Raw genomic sequence first — 16,400 nt, forward strand, 5'->3', positions numbered from 1 at the left:
TCTCCACCTCTGTCAACTATCCTACAGTCTTGCACCATCCACTCACATCAACTTATTACTAATGCCTTCTTCTGATTTCTGTCTTACAGGCAAAAGAGGCCATCCTGGAAAAGGATTCTCTCAGTGAGTATTCCAGATGAATGAATAGGGTTGCTATTAATCAAAGGTAAAGGCACTAACCATATCTCTGGCTGCGGCTGTTACCAAAGCATCATAAAGTGCCGTCATTGAGTGCAAGAAGATCCATTCATTTACTGGAAATATATTAGCTTCTTTGTAAACCTTTTGGAACAATTATTAACTGTTGTGTCCCCTGTAGATGAGTAGAGAATGATTGCTTTGACTGGCTTGGTAGTGAGTGAGTAGTAGTGATGCTGTGTGCAGACCCAGGATCAGGGAGGTACCGTTACAGCCCTGTGAGGCTGAAGAAGGCTGTGTCCTGCCAGGCTGAAGACTTCCCTGCAGAAGGACGGCACGGACGCAGGAGATCAGGTAAGATAGTTCCCCTGGACATAGTAAAACAATGTTTTTGTTTTATGAAAACAACACTAACGCCGTCTCGATTAGTTACTTACCCACAGTGCTACGATTTTGAGATAAAAAAAAAAATACAAATATTTAAGAGACGTTTTGTCTTAAAAGCTTATTGCTTGTGTGATATCTGTCTGAGAGTACAGTATATTAGCCACAAATATGTTCACTATGCTTCGACCATGTCTTTTATTCTTTTTCATTTAGAACCAGCGAAACAGATTGTGAGGACAACCAAAGGTATTAAAGGCAACAATTGTTATTCATAATAATTAGCTTAAACAGCCTGTTAGAGGTCTTTGACGTTCATTATCATGATGAACAGCAACCTGGAGCCACTGCTGCTTTGATTCAGGTTCTCTGTCGCTCGTACCAAGTCTCTGTATTCACCCCATACTTTCATTCTGCCCTAGATGACCCCTGGACAGCCAGATCAAAAGGCCAGCCACCCCACTCCACTCTCTCACCCCCACACACCCCTCTGCCCTAGCTCACACATAATGATGTAAATGATGGGCCATATTACTGAAAGCTTTGTCATGCTCAAGCTCTTTTCAATAGTCAAATTCAGTCCTGGCTTTAGATCTGTTGCTCGGGCTGCTCTCATGCATTTTAATTATCCAGTAATGAAAGGACTAAACTAAGTACCTCTGTCTTGTCTCTTTGGAGTCTTTACGCCCTCTCAAATCAATTTAGCTACAAACCTAATGAAGTTATTTTCTTGTTCTTTATCCTCCTCGGTCAGAGAGGACTGTCCTTGTGAATTGCATAATTTCTGAGTTTCTGAAAGGAGGCATTTCTCATTCAGTTTATCCAATTAACTTGCTCAGATATTATTACAGTATGTTATATGAATGGAGTTTGTTGTATTGGCAATATTGTTGACATTCTCCTTTTTTTTTTTAAATATGTCTCCTCTTCATTATCTACTCCTGACTTGCAGCCATTCTGAAGGTAAGTTCCCCAATGATGAAAGTACAATTTTCCCTGCCATGTTTTTTTTCTCCTCTGTGCAGAAAAACAGAAATCGGTTGACTCTGTTCAGTGTGTCTAGTGAGATAATGTTGTTTGACCCTGACTCGGCAGGGTCAAACAATTTCCATTCCATTCAGAGAGAAATTAACCAAAAGAGAGGAACTGCTACTCTAAGCCCTGTTGGGCTAAACTGTGGTAGTTAAAGGTTTCTGTCTCAGGGTTTTCAGTGATTGTAATGTGTTCACAGTGTGGAATGGACAGCATGCTGACTTGGACACATTGTGCCTTCATATCTCACACTGTACTAGAGCATTCAGCGATGCCATGATTTTCAAAAACATTGCATTGAAAACACAACACGTCTATGCTGGCCTCGCAGTAACAACTCAACTCTCTGTGACTTCACGCTACAGCATGCGGACAGTGAAGGTGCTCTGCTGGGGGACAGGCGTTCCCTGCAACCCTCTGCTAGTGTCGGTATGCTGGGCTCCAGTCTAGGCAAGCCAAAGGCTGAGAGGCCTAGTGTACAGGAGGACCAGGAGGAGCTATGTCCCAGTGATGGTGAGGACCCTAGGCCAGGGTCCCCGCCCCTCCAGGGGGGCACTGAGCAGGAGGAGGAGAAGGGGGAGATGAACATGGATGATATTCTGATGGAGGACGACCAGGTAGCCGACTTTGCCAGCTCTATGCTGGCAGCCATCTCCTGCTGGCACTATAGGGCCAGGGCTTTGCTTTCCGCTCGGTTCACAACGGTGAGGCTCACTGCCACCAATGGGTTTCGTATTTCCTCTGCCATTTCATTGGCTTGCCAATCAACAATCTCCCTCTCTGTTTACCTCGACCTTGATGTAATTCACTAACACCCAGCTACCATTTGCCATACTCATGGAATGCTTCTGGTTTTCAAACTCACACAATAATAATAACAGCATGGACTAAACCTTCCAGGAATGGTAACAACAATCAGTAGCATGAAGATCTGCTGATCAGATTTATGATTAATCACGTCTTCATATAATGTTGGGGAAAAGGTGACGGTATTATGTACATTATAAATATACATTTTCTGTGTTCAAGTCATTAAAAGGCTTCGTATGTTCCGAATTTGAGGGGGTTTAAGTGAAGGATTAACACGCATACTACCATTCTTTTCTCTCTTGTGTTGCGGGGAGTTAGACCCAAAATCAACATTGTAGAAATGACTAATTTGGAGGTTAGCAATTAGCCTTGTGCGTAGTTGACGGTTGCATTTGCATTGAGTCAATGGATCCACAGAGCTGCTGTATGACTTCAAAGGTGAATTTGCCTGTCAAATCGGGGAGTCAGGATAATAGGTGCTTTGGTCTTTGGCAATCACATTAGTTAAAAGGTTTCTCTTTTGATTATTCCGAAACCACAGAGGAGGTTTTTAAAGGTTAATTGCTCTAATGGTTTTAAAATGGCCTGAACTTTGAATATCTCTAATATGAATGTCAGCTGTCTATAAAATGCATGTACTGTCACACAGGTGCTTTACAACCCAATGCTAATCAGTATTGTGACTGTCTGGAACCAGAGTATATAGCAATGTGATACTCCAATGTATGGTTTTTGGCCATGGTACCCCTGTGTATGGCACAGTGTTCAACCTAAATGTGCTGCAGTCCCCTTCATATTGTGTTCTGCTGTCCCAGGATGAAGAACACTGTGAGGTTGTAGATGAGAAGAGACCAATGGGGGCGAGGATGGATACATCAGCCCAGGAGATCAGTGAAATGGCTACAGTGGAGGCCTTCACTGACCAGGTATGGAGGGTGTGGACTGGCTGGGTCAAAGTTAGGGTGGTCTCTGCACCCAGAACCACATCATTCACGAGAGACTAAGCTTCAAGAGATTCTTCTGAACAGATTAATGTTTTTGGTTCTTCTATGTCTCTCAGGCAATGCTTTCAGAAAATGATTTCATATTTTGAGGGGGATGGGAATTTTGAAAATATCCAGCAAGTAAGACTGGTAGTTGGCCCAAAAGATGAGCACTGTTCAGATAAGTCCTCTTGGCATCTTAATAGCCTACAACCAGTGGGCATAGCTGCGGGAAGTAGGGGTGCTGAGGGTGCTGCAGGACCCACTGAACGTAGTGCACTGGTGAGCCATTCGATCTAACAGATCCAGGGAATGCATGATATTTTGTATGTGCAACCTGTCAAAATAGGATAAAGAATGATCTGAATACTGTTTGGCTCTTTGGAGATTAATTTGCCAACCATCTTTGTGCATAGGCCTACTGGCATATTGTTCACCACCTGGGGAAGTGGAAAATCAAAACACTTGGCTATCTAGCAATAAGATCATATCTAGCTATGTAGGTTAATTGATTAACATATCAGTAAATGTTGGCCAATGCCCTACAAAACCTTTCCAGTGCTAGGTCAAGGCTACTTGACGTAGGCCTATTCAACGCAAATGGAGCGTTCCGCTCCACATGCGCATCAAAACCATACTACGTAGACTAGCCTACTCCGATTGTAAAGTGGTGCCATGAACTCATTGAAATAAATTGTATACTCACAGAAAGCTGTGACTCCTCTCTGTAACTAGAACAACAGTAATGTAACACAATTACATTTTGAGCAACTTGTCAGATGCTTGTGTTTAGAATGCATCTCTCCCTCTGGGCACAGTGGGGAAATGGGGTGGTTCACTCACACATCAGCTGACAGCTAATGAAACAGGGACAGGCAGATACTGTCATAGCAGGAATCAATATAATGCATATGCTTTTACTGTTGAGCAAATTTTGGTTTTAGAACCCAAAAAATTGCAGGTACATTTGTGTAGCAAAATCACTGACTATTAGGACCCTAAATAAAATGCTTCGGTAAGAAGGTGGTGTCGGTAATTTTCGGTTTATCATCCCAGCTCTCGGGGGTTGTGTATTTATGTCCTGTAAATGAGAAGTCCCCTCCTTCATGCTGTTGCCGCCTGTCATCTCTCACGGTGAGAAATGCAACATTTTGATATTGGGACGGGGAATATTTTTGATAGAACCTGCGTCTCCTGGGTGCTCTGTGGGACGGCTGGTTCCAAGCCGAGTGTGACAAGTTATTTTCATCCCTCCCTTATCTCCTTCTCGCAGCTCCCTGCTGCATTCCACTACACACACCATCACAGCCAGACGGCGGTTGGAAATTAGTCTGTTATAACTGCACACTAGAGTGAAATTGGTGTTTTCAACTTTTTTGAAATTGCTACATTTTAATGCTGAGTTCAGCAGGGGTGTATGGCATGGCCCGTGGCAATTGTATCTGAGGAATTAGTTGTAAAGCTAAAAATGGAATCAAAATGTCCCACTATCCATTATACAGTCCTTTCCTTTGACAGAATATAAGACGATATGTGCTACTATCAGAGGTCGTGCCTTAACCATCCTGATGTTAATATAGACTCTGTCCTCCTTATCCAGGTGTATGTGAAGGAGGTGCTTCCTCAAAGCAGTGCTCCTAAGGTAGTGTTGATGGAAGAGAGTGACAAGAACCCACCCCTATACACAGAGCCTGATGCCTTGCCCACCCTGCTTCCAAGACAGTTTGAGACATCTCAGACACCGGGGCTTGAGAAGTGGAAAGAGGAAAGGTACAAAGAAGGAGAAGAGAAGGAGAGTGACTGCTCTGCCCACCAACAGGATGAGATGAACTCCTCATCGGTGATCAATGGAGAGTGTTCAGAGTTGGAGGATGGGGCGATGCGGACTGAGCCCAGCAGCATTCTACCTGCCTCTGTGTTGGACCAGGCCAGTGTAATTGCTGAGCATTTTGTCAGCAGCCTGTCCCGCAGAGGCAGCCTGGTGGTCTCAGAGGAGCTGCGTTCCCTGGGCTGCCCCTCACCTCAGCCGGGCAGCAGGAGCAGCAGCAACCCCTGTCTGAGCACCATGCTCCAGGAGAAGGCCCAGACCCTGGTCAACTCCACCCCAGAGCCCCCACTGCTCCTGGAGGCCAACACCTCAACGCCTGACCCTAGACCAGACCACCTCATGGAGGGAGAGCGCCAGTTCACTCTCTCCAAGCAAGACCAGATACTCATCCACAAGATCAGGAGGTACTACGAACATGCTGAGCACCAGGACGCCAGCTTCAGCATCACACGCAGGGAGAGCCTGTCCTATATCCCTGCAGGCCTGGTCAGACACCTGAGCCGGCAGCTTAACGGCAAACCCCAGGACCAGGCGGTTCCAGGGCACCGGAGGAGCTCCCCGAACATCCGGCCCACCTTTTGGTCAGCTTTCGACCTTCCTGGCATAGAAAAAGAGCAGAGGACTAATAATACCCCTGTGCTGGAGCCACAGAGAGCTGCAGACCCAAAGCCCAGGTCCCAGAGTGTCAATGATGCTCCCGTTGGAGATGAGGAAGAGTTCTTCAGACCCTCCTCAGACATGGTCCAAGTGTGGCAAGAGATAGATGTCAGTGGGACCCTTGAGGAACCCAAGGGTTCCAATAGTACAGAGGAAATTTTCCATCCCAGATCACATCTATCCCGGAAGGGGGGAACCAGCAGCGATAGCCCTGAAGCTGAGTACATCGAGCCCATGAGGATCCTGGAGGAGTCAGACATGGGTAGTGTCTCAAAGGAATCCCCAGTCCCATTACCTGTCATAATCACCCCAGACCCCTTCTCAGGGCATGAGTCCTGCCAGAATAAGATTCCCAAGTCCAGGGAGAGAGGCGGGGTCAGTAGCGCTCCCGTCCCCAGGATAATCAGTCTGTGTTCAGAGGTAGATGAGGACCTGATCCTGCAGGACATGGAGAAGATGAAGAACAAGGTGTTCCAGCTGGCCCGCCAGTACAGCCAGCGCATCAAGAACAGCAGGCCTGTGGTGAGGCAGAGGAACAGGGAAGCTGAGAAACACCTTGCCCCCAAGAACCTGCCAGCTGTCTACGAGGCGACGTTCCAAAAGAGAGACTGGGGTAAGCTTTTTTAAATGTATTTATGTTTTGCTGATCAGTTATGATTTGATGTGATGCTCTAATCTGTAAAACTGAAATTATAAAACCGCTGTCCCTTTTCTCTGCCCTGTCTTTCTGTGTATGCAGGTAGAGCTAACCTGATGCTGTCACTCAACTCCTATGAGCAAGTGGTCGTGCATGAGCTGAGGACCCCAAGCCCGACCCCAAGCCTCAGTTCTGGGGCCAGCTCACGGGTCACGTCCCCTTGTCCCAACGGTCCTCCGAGCCCAGTGCAGACAGAGATTTTCCACTGGCCACATGTCCAGGAGCTGCGCTCTAAATACACTGACCCCAGGCTGGACACGGGTTCCTCCCATGCCTCACCTGTCAGCCGTAGCTACTCCGTCCCAGAGAGGATGGAGAGTTGCACTGAGGGGTGCAGCACCTCATGGAGCCCCGCTGGCTATTCATCCAGCTGCAACGGCTCCACAGAAATGAACAGTGCCCTAACAGACTCCCTTGAGACTACGTCATCCACGGCCCACCAGGGTGTGGGCTCTGTGGGGAAGGCTCAGCCCCAGCCCCCGCTGTGCAGGTGGAACTCTTTGGATCACATGCTGGGAACACTGCCTCTACATGAACTGCAAAACCTCCAGGTGCCCACGAGGAGCTGTTGCGTGGCTGGTCAGACCACCCTGCCCAATGAGAACAAGGTAATTATAGTGGAGAGGGTTCCTGGCGCAAGGCCTGTGGAAACTGGAGGGAAGGAGAGCGTAGAGGAGGAAGGAGCTAAAGGAAAGGGCCAACTCAAAATCTTGAAAAGCCTCGACTACCAGCACTGTGCCAAAGGGTCTCCACTGTCTTCAGGCAAAAATACTGAGGGTAGTCTGGTAAAAAACTTACGGGTGAAATTCCAGAACTTGGGTTCAACACATGAACACTTGAAAACTGTAAAGACCATACCTATTTGATTGCATTCTGTAAATCATGAAACAAGCCTTCTCTTACCTAAAACATGAAATTGACATTGATACATATGAATATTGTCATTTAGCCAGTAACTACTGCTACTGTTTTATGATTTCAATTTGGTGAAATAATTTTCTACTTCCTTTTTGTTGTTCTTTTCTCACATCAGTTACTGGTATGATATGTGGTTATGGAACCTCCGGTGTTATTGGGGATATTGAGCTATCAAGAGCACCCCATGGGAAATTGTGACTTTGTAAAATGTGTAAATACTTGTACATTTATCTGGTTCTTACACCACCATGTAATGTGTATATGTAAAGAGTATGTTTATATGGAAAATGGTTTTGTTTCATGTTTGAGGGAAAAGAATGTCAGCATATTAGAGCGTAATTCTAGCCAGATTACCACGTTCTTTTTTTTTTTTCTGTATCACTTATCTTTTCTCCCACAATGCAATGGTCACCGTCCATTTGTGATTCAATTGTGAGGGTCATAAGCAAGGAAATGGTGAAAAGAGGATTCAGGAAATGAACAATTAATATATAAAGGGGAGTAAATCAGGAAGGCTGTGCCACCATCTAAGTGATTACTGCAGATTTTACAATCAAGACGGCGCCATTAGGGCTTGCTCGTCCATATTTGACCTTTGACCAAAGTGTTTTTCCCTTAGTTTTGTCATAATGGGGGAGAGATGGTCTGTGCTGTCTACTATTCAGCCCACTGTGCCACATTTGGCACCATCATTGTTTTCATACATCACTGGAACTGTTTTTCTGATTATTATATATTTCCTTTCTTGTTATTTATAAAATGATCCTCGTCTTCATACAAATATTGACCAATACGGTCGTAGACTTTTCCATTCCAGAAACTACACAGAATAATTTCATGCTTGAAATGACATATTCTCAATAAAATCTGATATTAAACGTACCTAATTATTTGTGGTTTCTTTGTCAGTAGGAAAAATGATCTAATATGAAAAATTAAGGCATTTGTTTTTGTTGATTGTCACTCAGAGAAAGTCCATATTTTGACATAACTGTTACAGAGCTGTAATGGGAGTTTGAATCTTAGTTTCCTGGGCATTAGAGGAGACACGCCATGCCATACTCATCGTAGACATCTTTAACAGATACCGTGGCAGATGGAAACCTGGTTTGTCTGAGGTCCCGTTAGGCTGTGTCTAGACTTGACAGTTCATGCCTCTTTAGTATTCTGATCATGGAATTCCGAAAGAGTCATGCTTCTATATACACTTACACTGAACAAAAATATAAACGCAACATGTAAAGTGTTGGTCCCATGTTTCATGAGCAGAAATAAAAGATCCCAGAAATGTTCCATACAAAAAGCTTATTTCTCTCAAATTTTGTGTACAAATTTGTTTACATCCCTGTTAGTGAGCATTTCTCCTTCGCCAAGATAATACATCCGCCTGACAGTTGTAGCATATCAAGAAGCTGATTTAAACAGCATAATCATTACACAGCTGCACCTTGTGCTGGGGACAATAAAAGGCCACTCTAAAATGTGCCGTTTTGTCACACAACAAGATGCCACAGATGTGTGACTGCAGGAATGTCCACCAGAGCTGTTGACAAGATAATTTAATGTTCATTTCTCTACCATAGTCACCTCCAACGTCGTTTTAGAGAATTTGGCAGTACGTCCAATCGGCCTCACAACCGCAGACCACGTGTAACCACGCCAGCCCAGGACCTCCAGATCCGGTTTCTTCATCTCCGCGATAATTTGAGACCAGCCACCCGGACAGCTGATGAAACAGGAGTATTTGTGTCTGTAATAAAGCCCTTTGTGGGGAAAAACTTATTCTGAGTGGCTGGGCCTGCATCCCAAGTGGGTGGGTCTATGCCGTCCCAGGCCCACCCATGGCTGCATCCAGCCCAGTCATGTGAAATCCATAGATTAGGTCCGACTGAATTCATTTCAATTGACTGATTTCCTTATGAACTAACTCCGTAAAATCATTTAAGTAGTTGCGTTTTATATTTTTGTTCAATATAAATGTCTACTGTGTCCACAGTGTATCCAGATTCCCGTGCTACATTCAAATGCCAGTATACATTCTACAAATAGTGGAACAGGCAAAACATGATAACATCACAACTGATGGCAGTAGCTCTACTGTAGCTAACAAGCCAGCTAACCTCTGTAGCTAGCAAGCAATGCTTAAGGTATTGCAAACGGGTTAGCATAAATCGTTTCTAAATACTAGCTAGCATTTTATGAGGCCACCAAGTTAGGAACATATTTTCTCCAACATTATAATGAAAAGGTCCCTCTAGGTCCCAAAACGCAAGTTTCCTGGAGACTTGTGGGAGGAGTGCCGACTACGTCGCCCACTGTATGCTCTTTCGGTAGCCTTATTGCATCCAGAAATCTTCACACAATGCATCCATGGTCAGCCAGATCTGAACACAATCAGACCACAAGCGACTTTTGTGCGCCTCGACTCGTCTTTTCAATGCAATCGCCGTACTCTGATAGCAGAAGTCACCTGTCAAGTGTAGACACGTTACACGCTAGACACTATGCCATGGAGAAAAACTGATCATAGATTTGTAACTCATGGTTTTACCATTACTTTACTAAAAACTGTGTCTCTAACCTAAACCATTCAAAACATATGATCCATTTAACCAGAGCTACTGTATATGTGTGTGTAGTTACAGTGCATTCGGAAAGTATTCAGACCCCTTGACTTTTTCCACATTTTGTTACGTAACAGCCTTATTCTAAAATTGATTAAATTGTTTTTTTCCCTTTATCAATCTACACACACTACCCCATAATGACAAAGCAAAAACAGGTTTTTAGAAATGCATATTTGAAATATAACATTTACATAAGTTTTCAGACCCTTTACTCAGTACTTTGCTGAAGCACCTTTGGCAGCGATTACAGCCTTGAGTCTTCTTGGGTATGACGCTACAAGCTTGGAACACCTGTATTTGGGGAGTTTCTCCCATTCTTCTCTGCAGATCCTCTCAAGCTCTGTCAGGTTGGATGCGGAGTGTCACTGCTCAGCTATTTTCAGGTTTCTCCAGAGATGTTAGATCGGATTCAAGTCCGGGCTCTGGCCGGGCCACTCAAGGACATTGAGACTTGTCCTGAAGCCACTCCTGTGTTGTCTTGACGGTGTGCTAAGGGTCATTGTCCTGCTGGAAGGTGAACATTCGCCCCAGACTGAGCACTCTGGAGCAAGTTTCCAATCAAGGATCTCTCTGTACTTTGCTCCGTTAATCTTTCCCTGACTAGTCTGAAAAACATCCCCACAGCATGATGCTGCCACCACCATGCTTCACCATAGGGAGTGTGCCAGGTTTCCTCCAGACGCTTGGCTTGCAGGCCAAAGAGTTCAATCTTGGTTTCAACTCCAAGTGGGCTGTCATGTGCCATTTACTGAGTGGCTTCCGTCTGGCCACTCTACCATAAAGGCTTGATTGGTGGAGTGCTGCGGAGATGGTTGTCCTTCTGGAAGGTTCTCCCATCTCCACAGAGGAACTCTGGAGCTCTGTCAGAGTGACCAATGGGTTCTTAGTCACCTCCCTGACCAAGGCCCTTCTCCCCCAATTGCTCAGTTTGGCCGGGCGGCCAGCTCTAAGAGGAGTCTTGGTGGTTCCAAACTTCTTCTATTTAAGAATGATGGAGGCCACTGTGTTCTTACGGACCTTCAATGCTGCAGACATTTCTTGGTACCCTTTCCCAGATCTGTGCCTGGACACAAACAGGTCTCTGAGCTCTATGGACATTTCCTTCGACCTCATGGCTTGGTTTTTGCTCTGACATGCACTGTCAACTGTGGGACCTTATATAGACAGGTGTGTACCTTTCCAAATCATGTCCAATCAATTGATCATCTCAAGGGATGATCAATGGAAACAGGATGCACCTGAGCTCAATTTCCAGTCTCATAGCAAAGGGTCAGAATACCTTTGTAAATAAGGTATTTCTGTTTTTTTATTTTGAATACATTTGCAAAAAAATTCTAAAAACCTGTTTACACTTTGTCATTATGGGATATTGTGTGTAGATTGCTGAGGATTTAAAAATATATATATTTTAGAATAAGGCTGTAACCACAAAATGTGGAAAAAGTCAAGGGGTCTGAATACTTCCCAAAGGTGCTGTATATCCTGATTAGATAAGCATGCTTTACGGTGGGAACCACATGCGGAGTTCATCGGGTCTCACAGGAAAGGAAGACCCAGAGTTACCTCTGCTGCAGAGGATATGTTTATTAGAGTTACCAGCCTCAGAAATGGCAGCCCAAATAAATGCTTCACAAAGTAAAGTAACAGACACATCTCAACAACTGTTCAGAGAAGACTCCATGAATCAGGCTTTCATGGTCGAATTGCTGCAAAGAAACCACTACTAAAGCACACCAAAAGAAGAAGAGACTTGCTTGGGCCAAGAAACACGAGCAATAGACATCAGACCGGTGGAAATGTGTCCTTTGGTCTGGAGTCTAAATTTGATATTTTTGGTTCCAACCGCCGTGTCTTTGTGAGATGCAGAGTAGGTGAACGGATGATCTCCTCATGTGTGGTTCCCACCATGAAGCATTGAGGAGGAGGTGTGATGGTGCTTTGCTGGTGAAGCTGTTGGTTATTTATTTAGAATTCAAGGCACACTTAACCAGCATGGCTACCACAGCATTATGCAGCGATATCCCATCCCATCTGATTTATGCTTAGTGGGACTATCATTTGTTTTTCAACAGGACAATGACCCAACACACACCCAGGCTGTGTAAGGGCTATTTTACCAAGAAGGAAAGTGATGGAGTGCTGCATCAGATTACCTGGCCTCCACAATCACCCGACCTCAACCCGATTGAGATGATTTGGGATGAGTTGGACCGCAGAGTGAAGAAAAAGCAGCCAACAAGTGCTCATCATATGTGGGAACTCCTTCAAGACTGTTGGAAAAGCATTCCTCATGAAGCTGGTTGAGAGAATGCCAAGAGTGTGCAAAGTGTGGTTACTTTGAAGAATATAAATTATATTTTGATTTGTTTAACACTTTTTTGGTTACTACATTATTCCATATGTGTTATTTCATAGTTTTGGTGTCTTCACTATTATTCTATAGTAGTAAAAATAAAGAGAAACCCTTGAATGAGTATATGTGTCCAAAGTTTTGACTTAGGTTGACTTAGGTTGGAGTCATTAAAACTCGATTTTCAACCACTCTTCAAATTTCTTGTTAACAAACTATAGTTTTGGCGAGTCGGTTAGGACATCTACTTTGTGCATGACACAAGTCATTTTTCCAACAATTGTTTACAGACAGATTATTTCACTTATAATTCACTGTATCACAATTCCAGTGGGTCAGAAGTTTACATACGCTAAGATGACTGTGCCTTTAAACAGCTTGGAAAATTCCAGAAAATGATGTCATGGCTTTAGAAGCTTCTGATAGGCTAATTGACATAATTTGAGTCAATTGGAGGTGTACATGTGGATGTATTTCAAGACCTACCTTCAAACTCAGTGCCTTTTTGCTTGACATCATGGGAAAATCAAAAGAAATCAGCCAAGACCTCAGAAAAAAAATGGTAGACCTCCACAAGTCTGGTCCAACGCCTAAAGGTACCATGTTCATCTGTACAAACAATAGTACGCAAGTATACATACCATGGGACCACGCAGCTGTCATACCGTGCAAATCAATCCCAGAACAACATCAAAGGACCTTGTGAAAATGCTGGAGGAAACAGGTACAAAAGTATCTATATCCACAGTAAAACGAGTCCTATATCGACATAACCTGAAAGGCTGCTCAGCAAGGAAGGAGTCACTGCTCCAAAACCGCCATAAAAATGCCAGACTACGGTTTGCAACTGCACATGGGGACAAAGATTGTACTTTTTGGAGAAATGTCCTCTGGTCTGATGAAACAAAAATAGAACTGTTTGGCCATAATAACCATCTTTATGTTTGGAGGAAAAAGGGGAAAGCTTGCAAGCCGAAGAACACCATCTCAACCGTGAAGCACGGGGGTGGCAGCATCATGTTGTGGGGGTGCTTTCCTGCAGGAGGGACTGGTGCACTTCACAAAATAGATGGCGTCATGAGGAAGGAAAAATATGTGGATATATTGAAGCAACATCTCAAGACATCAGTCAGGAAGTTAAAGCATGGTCGCAAATGGGTCTTCCAAATGGGCAATGACCCCAAGCATACTTCCAAAGTTGTGGCAAAATGGCTTAAAGACAACAAAGTCAAGGTATTGGAGTGGCCATCACAAAGCCCTGACCTCAATCCTATAAAAAATTTGTGGGCAGAATTGAAAAAGTATCAGCGAGCAAGGAGGCCTACAAACCTGACTCTGTTACAACAGCTCTGTCAGGAGGAATGGGCCAAAATTCACTTACACAAAAACTTATTGTGCCAAGCTTGTGGAATCCTACCCCAAACGTTTGACCCAAGTTAAACAATATAAAGGCAATGCTACCAAATACTAATTGAGCATTACTACCTGTAATTTAAATTGATTTTTAATTGGATTTCATAAAATGGACATACACAAAATAGTCGAAATTGGTGAAGTGAAATGGTAAAAATACTTTGTTTCAAAAAATTCTAAAAATAAATAAAAACTGAAAAGTGGTGCATGCATATGTGTTCACACCTTTTGTTTGGAAGCCCCTAAATTAGATCTGGTGCAACCAAGTACCTTCAGAAGTCACATAATTAGTTAAATAAAGTCTACCTGTGTGCAATCTAAGTGTCAGATGATCTGTTACATGATCTCAGTAAATATACACATGTTCTGAAAGGCCCCAGAGTCTGAAACACCACTAAGCAAGAGGCACCACTCCAAACAGATCAGGGACAAAGTTGTGGCGAAGTACAGATTAGGGTTGGGTTAAAAAAAAATATCCTAAACTTTGAACATCCCACGGAGCACCATTAAATCCATGATTAAAAAATGTTAAGAATATGGCACCACAACAAACCTGCCAAGAGAGGGCCACCCACCAAAATTCACGGACCAGGCAAGGAGGGCATTAAATCAGAGAGGCAACAAAGAGACCAAAGATAACCCTGTAGGAGGTGCAAAGCTCCACAGCGGAGATTGGAGTATCTGTCCATAGGACCACTTTAAGCCGTACACTCCACAGAGCTGGGCTTTATTGAAGAGTGGCCAGAAAAAGCCATTGCTTAAAGAAAAAAATAAGCAAACACATTTGGTGTTCACCAAAAGACATGTGGGAGACTCCCCAAATATATGGAAGAAGGTACTCTGATCAGATGAGACTCAAATTTAGCTTTTTGGCCATCAAGGAAAATGCTATGTCTGGCGCAAACCCAACACCTCCATCACCCCGAGAACACCATCCCCACAGTGAAGCATGGTGGTGGCAGCATCATGCTGTGGGGATGTTTTTCATCTGCATGGACTGGGAAACTGGTCAGAATTGAAGGAATGATGGATGGCGCTAAACACGGGAAAATTCTTGAGGGAAACCTGTTTCAATCTTCCAGAGATTTGAAACTGGGACGGAGGTTCACCTTCCAGCAGGACAATGACCCTAAGCATACTGCTAAAACAACTTTCAAGTAGTTTAAGGGGAAACATTTAAATGTTTTGGAATGGCCTAGTCGAAGCCCAGACCTCAATCCAATTGAGAATCTGTGGTATGACTTAATTAATAAAGATTGCTGTACACCAGCAGGACCCATCCAACTTGAAGGAGTTGGAGTAGTTTTGCCTTGAAGAATGGGCAAAAATCCCAGTGGCTAGATGTGCCAAGCTAATAGAGACATACCCCAAGAGACTTGCAGCTGTAATTGCTGCAAAGGTGGCTTTACAAAGTATTGACTTTGGGGGGGGGGGGGGGGGGGTAAATAGTAATGCACGCTCAAGTTTTCAGTTTTTTTGTCTTATTTCTTGTTTGTTTCACAATAAAACATATTTTGCATCTTCAAAGTGGTAGGCATGTTGGGTAAATCAAATGATACAACCCCCCAAAAACGTATTTTAATTCCAGGTTGTAAGGCAACAAAATAGGAAACATGGCAAGGGGGGTGAATACTTTCGCAAGCCACTGTACGTATTTCAAATCAAATATACCTACTTGTGTCTTTAAAAATAAATTACAAGAGGCTGTTCATTTTTGTTGGCATTCATATGTTATGTTCAATGTTGATTGTCAGTTCTAAAAGTGAGAATAGACTATATTGAAATGTCTGTTACCTTAATTATTTATTCTTTTTAGTAGTGTGCATAAGCAGCTAGGCAGAGATGGTAAGGGGACTCTCATTAGTTCTTAAACATAAAATATCTTGCCTATGTATTGCATGATGACAAGTGTCAGCAACTAGTCAGCCTCAACCACCTTTAGATGTGTATTGAAGGTGGGGTACCTTGGAGAAATGAATTGTTATTGTTAACATTTTCAAACCCCCTGCACTTGGGAAACATACCCCCCTGCAGGTCTTTCTTCAAGTCCTATTTTAAAGGCATATTTCATCGACATTAATGAATGTTATTTTATATTTTTCTTTACAAAATTCTTAGTGCTCTAATCTCTCAATGTTCATCTCAAAGTACACCAGATTAATGCATTTAGCTGCTGAAATTAAATTGTTCTTCTCCGGGGGAAGATTCCCCATACACCTCTACTACAGTTCCACCTCTGGCTTTGGGCTAAGCCTCAATGTATTCAAATCTTGGAAACGCCCCTGGAAATATGATAGAAATATTATAAACCATCTTCAGTTTGATTCCATTGATTAATCATATATCTCCACATTGTTTTAATGGTCATATTTACCTATATGAAGCATAGAAAATACATCTATTAGATGCATAGACTACTACAGTATTCATCGTTGTGCTGTTGGCAGTAGTTATGGGAAAACATTTTACCCCTCCCCTCAAGGTTACAGAAAATGAACTCTTATTAAGAAGCACTCCTGCGCTCTGGATATCACTGAATCCCATTCATGCTGGATGGTGTAGC

General features: G+C 43.5%; 2 protein-coding genes across 5 annotated transcripts in view; both read left to right on the forward strand.

Moving 5' to 3' along the window:
* Window positions 1-1,049, forward strand: part of LOC106610864 (pleckstrin homology domain-containing family G member 3) — a 43,816-nt gene extending 42,767 nt beyond the window's left edge. For all 3 annotated transcript variants that reach the window (XM_082955649.1, XM_082955651.1, XM_082955650.1), the window contains 4 exons: window positions 90-123; window positions 385-492; window positions 739-771; window positions 945-1,049. In XM_082955649.1, coding sequence (XP_082811775.1) covers window positions 90-123; window positions 385-492; window positions 739-771; window positions 945-1,021 — 252 coding nt within the window. In that variant the 3' untranslated portion in view covers window positions 1,022-1,049. The remainder of the gene's footprint in view (window positions 1-89; window positions 124-384; window positions 493-738; window positions 772-944) is intronic.
* A 277-nt stretch (window positions 1,050-1,326) lies between these two features.
* LOC145850442 (pleckstrin homology domain-containing family G member 3) lies at window positions 1,327-8,329 on the forward strand. 2 transcript variants are annotated; one of them, XM_082955647.1, is made up of 5 exons: window positions 1,327-1,485; window positions 1,920-2,258; window positions 3,180-3,290; window positions 4,948-6,445; window positions 6,572-8,329. In XM_082955647.1, the coding sequence occupies exons 2-5, from the start codon at window positions 1,986-1,988 to the stop codon at window positions 7,393-7,395; spliced, it is 2,706 nt and encodes a 901-aa protein (XP_082811773.1). In that variant the 5' UTR covers window positions 1,327-1,485; window positions 1,920-1,985; the 3' UTR covers window positions 7,396-8,329. The 2 variants fall into 2 exon arrangements, with proteins under 2 accessions (XP_082811773.1, XP_082811774.1); XM_082955648.1 differs by having other exon boundaries at window positions 1,920-2,171.
* The last annotated feature ends 8,071 nt before the right edge of the window (window positions 8,330-16,400 follow it).

This window comes from Salmo salar, chromosome 09 (assembly GCF_965601325.2).
Source record: "Salmo salar chromosome 09, fSalSal1, whole genome shotgun sequence".
Taxonomy (NCBI): domain Eukaryota; kingdom Metazoa; phylum Chordata; class Actinopteri; order Salmoniformes; family Salmonidae; genus Salmo; species Salmo salar.

Bases quoted from the DNA above. Each gene is read 5' to 3' on its own strand.
- LOC145850442 (XM_082955647.1), top strand. From the start codon at position 1,986: ATGCTGGGCTCCAGTCTAGGCAAGCCAAAGGCTGAGAGGCCTAGTGTA. The intron at 2,259-3,179 runs GTGAGGCTCACT...CTGCTGTCCCAG, and splicing joins TTTCCGCTCGGTTCACAACG to GATGAAGAACACTGTGAGGT. The intron at 3,291-4,947 runs GTATGGAGGGTG...CTCCTTATCCAG, and splicing joins TGGAGGCCTTCACTGACCAG to GTGTATGTGAAGGAGGTGCT.